We start from the raw sequence: 1,894 nt of genomic DNA on the forward strand, positions 1-1,894 counted from the left end.
GTTATGGGCAGGTTACAATATAAAATGTTTGTTATAATCATGTCTTGTGATTGTTTGACAGGAGTTTTACTTTTAAACTGTAAGTTTATTTAATTTAGTTATAATACAACACAAATTGAACCAATATTTATAATAATTATCATTTTGATCCATACATTAGTAATGTCTGACTGGGTGTCACTTTATGTTCAATAAATTGGGCCCTGAGGTCAAAAAGGTTAAGACCCCTGATTTAGACAACATCATCAGTCATATTCTTTCAAATTTAGATTTTTTTCAACTTTGAACATCTGATATTTTATGCAAACATTTGTTTCGTTTACAAAACTCCTCACAGTATTACTGCTCCACCTTTAAGGTACAGAAAACATGACAGAGTCACCTGTAGAGGTGAGTGCAGCAAAATGTACAACTGCTTTGAACAAAGAACATTTTAACATGTTCCACTTATAAAATGTTTGCACAGATTTGTACTGCAGGTGGAAATAAGCACTCTTTGCTGTAATCTGGTACCATGCAGCTCTGCTTGTAAAAGCTTAATGAAATGTTGTACATCGTCTCTGTATGAACAAACAAACAAACAACAACATGCACACATGTTCAGCTGCAGCAGCTTCTGGCTCCTCTGACCTTCTGGGCCTCGGTTCCGGTCACAGCCACGATGCGGCGGATCCCCTTAGCGATGGCCTCCTCTGACACGATGACAAACGGAGCAGCGTGGCCCGAGTTCTGCAGGTGTCTGCAGAGAACAGAACATTTTACTAATGTAGCAGCAGAGCATCCAACAGAACCAACAGAACAAACAGACCCATCAGACCCATCAGAACCAACAGAACCATCAGAACCAACAGACCCATCAGAACCATCAGAACCAACTTAATTACCAGATTATAATTACCAGATTATAATTACCAGATTATAATTACCAGATTATATCTCGATCATTGGAAGCAGAAGAAGCTGAGGCGTACTCACGTTCCACCACAGAACTCGATGGAGGTGAAGGACCCTGCAGGACTGTTGGGGTCGTCCAGCAGCTCCTGGACGGGGACCCCGATGGAAACGACTCGGACCGGGTCAGGGTAGGTCTCATCGAACACAGCACGCAGACCCTGGATGGCCTTGGCCTCGGCCAGAGGAGCGTCCATGGCGAACACCGGCTGTGAGGTTGGAAGGGTCAGATTAGGAAGGTCCCTAACAGCAAATCAGTTAGATGTTCAATTAATAAAAATCTTTAATTAATTAAATCTTCAATCAATTAGAAGGTGAACTGATCCGATCAGGACTGAAGCGGTCCTGGTCTGACTGAAGATGGGATGGTTCTGGTTCCTTCCTGTCCTGACCTTAGCCTCTCTGATCAGGGTGCAGGCCATCTCCTCGGTCCTCCGGATCTCGCTCGTGCTCAGAGCTCCTTTAGCAGTGAAGTCGAAGCGCAGACGGTCGGGGGCGACCAGGGACCCCCTCTGGTCCGCCTCGCCCAGAACCCCCCGCAGGGCGAAGTTCAGGATGTGAGTGGCGGTGTGGTTGTTCATGATGGGCCGGCGCCGAGCCTGAAGGAGGGTCCGGTTTAGTTTCTGACACTCAGGAGCGACTCTGATCATCATCAAAGCCTGTCTCACCTCGTCTACGTGCAGAGTCACCCTGTCTCCCACCTTCAGGGTCCCGTAAACCGTACCCACGTGCAGAACGTAGCCTCCTCGGACCTGTGTGTTCTTCACCGAGAACTCCATCCTCTGAGAACACAACACACCTCAGTCTGCTCAGACCCACACACAATCAGCTCTTCACACAAACATGTGGTGAGTCTGAGGACGACAACTGCTGCACGTTAGCTGCTGCATGTTAGCTGCTAATTTATCTGCTGCACGTTAGCTGCTGCATGTTAGCTGCTGCA

The 1,894-nt window shown here is 46.8% G+C and overlaps 1 protein-coding gene across 1 annotated transcript in view; it reads right to left on the reverse strand.

The window, feature by feature from the left end:
• Positions 1–1,894, reverse strand: part of aars1 (alanyl-tRNA synthetase 1) — a gene marked incomplete in the record, with an annotated part of 16,005 nt that overhangs the window by 4,125 nt on the left and 9,986 nt on the right. Inside the window, 4 exon segments of the mRNA XM_014020596.1 lie at positions 631–739; positions 976–1,160; positions 1,344–1,550; positions 1,620–1,724. Of these exon segments, the coding sequence (XP_013876050.1) occupies positions 631–739; positions 976–1,160; positions 1,344–1,550; positions 1,620–1,724 (606 nt within the window).

Source organism: Austrofundulus limnaeus, unplaced genomic scaffold (genome assembly GCF_001266775.1).
Source record: "Austrofundulus limnaeus strain Quisiro unplaced genomic scaffold, Austrofundulus_limnaeus-1.0 Scaffold259, whole genome shotgun sequence".
Lineage (NCBI taxonomy): Eukaryota > Metazoa > Chordata > Actinopteri > Cyprinodontiformes > Rivulidae > Austrofundulus > Austrofundulus limnaeus.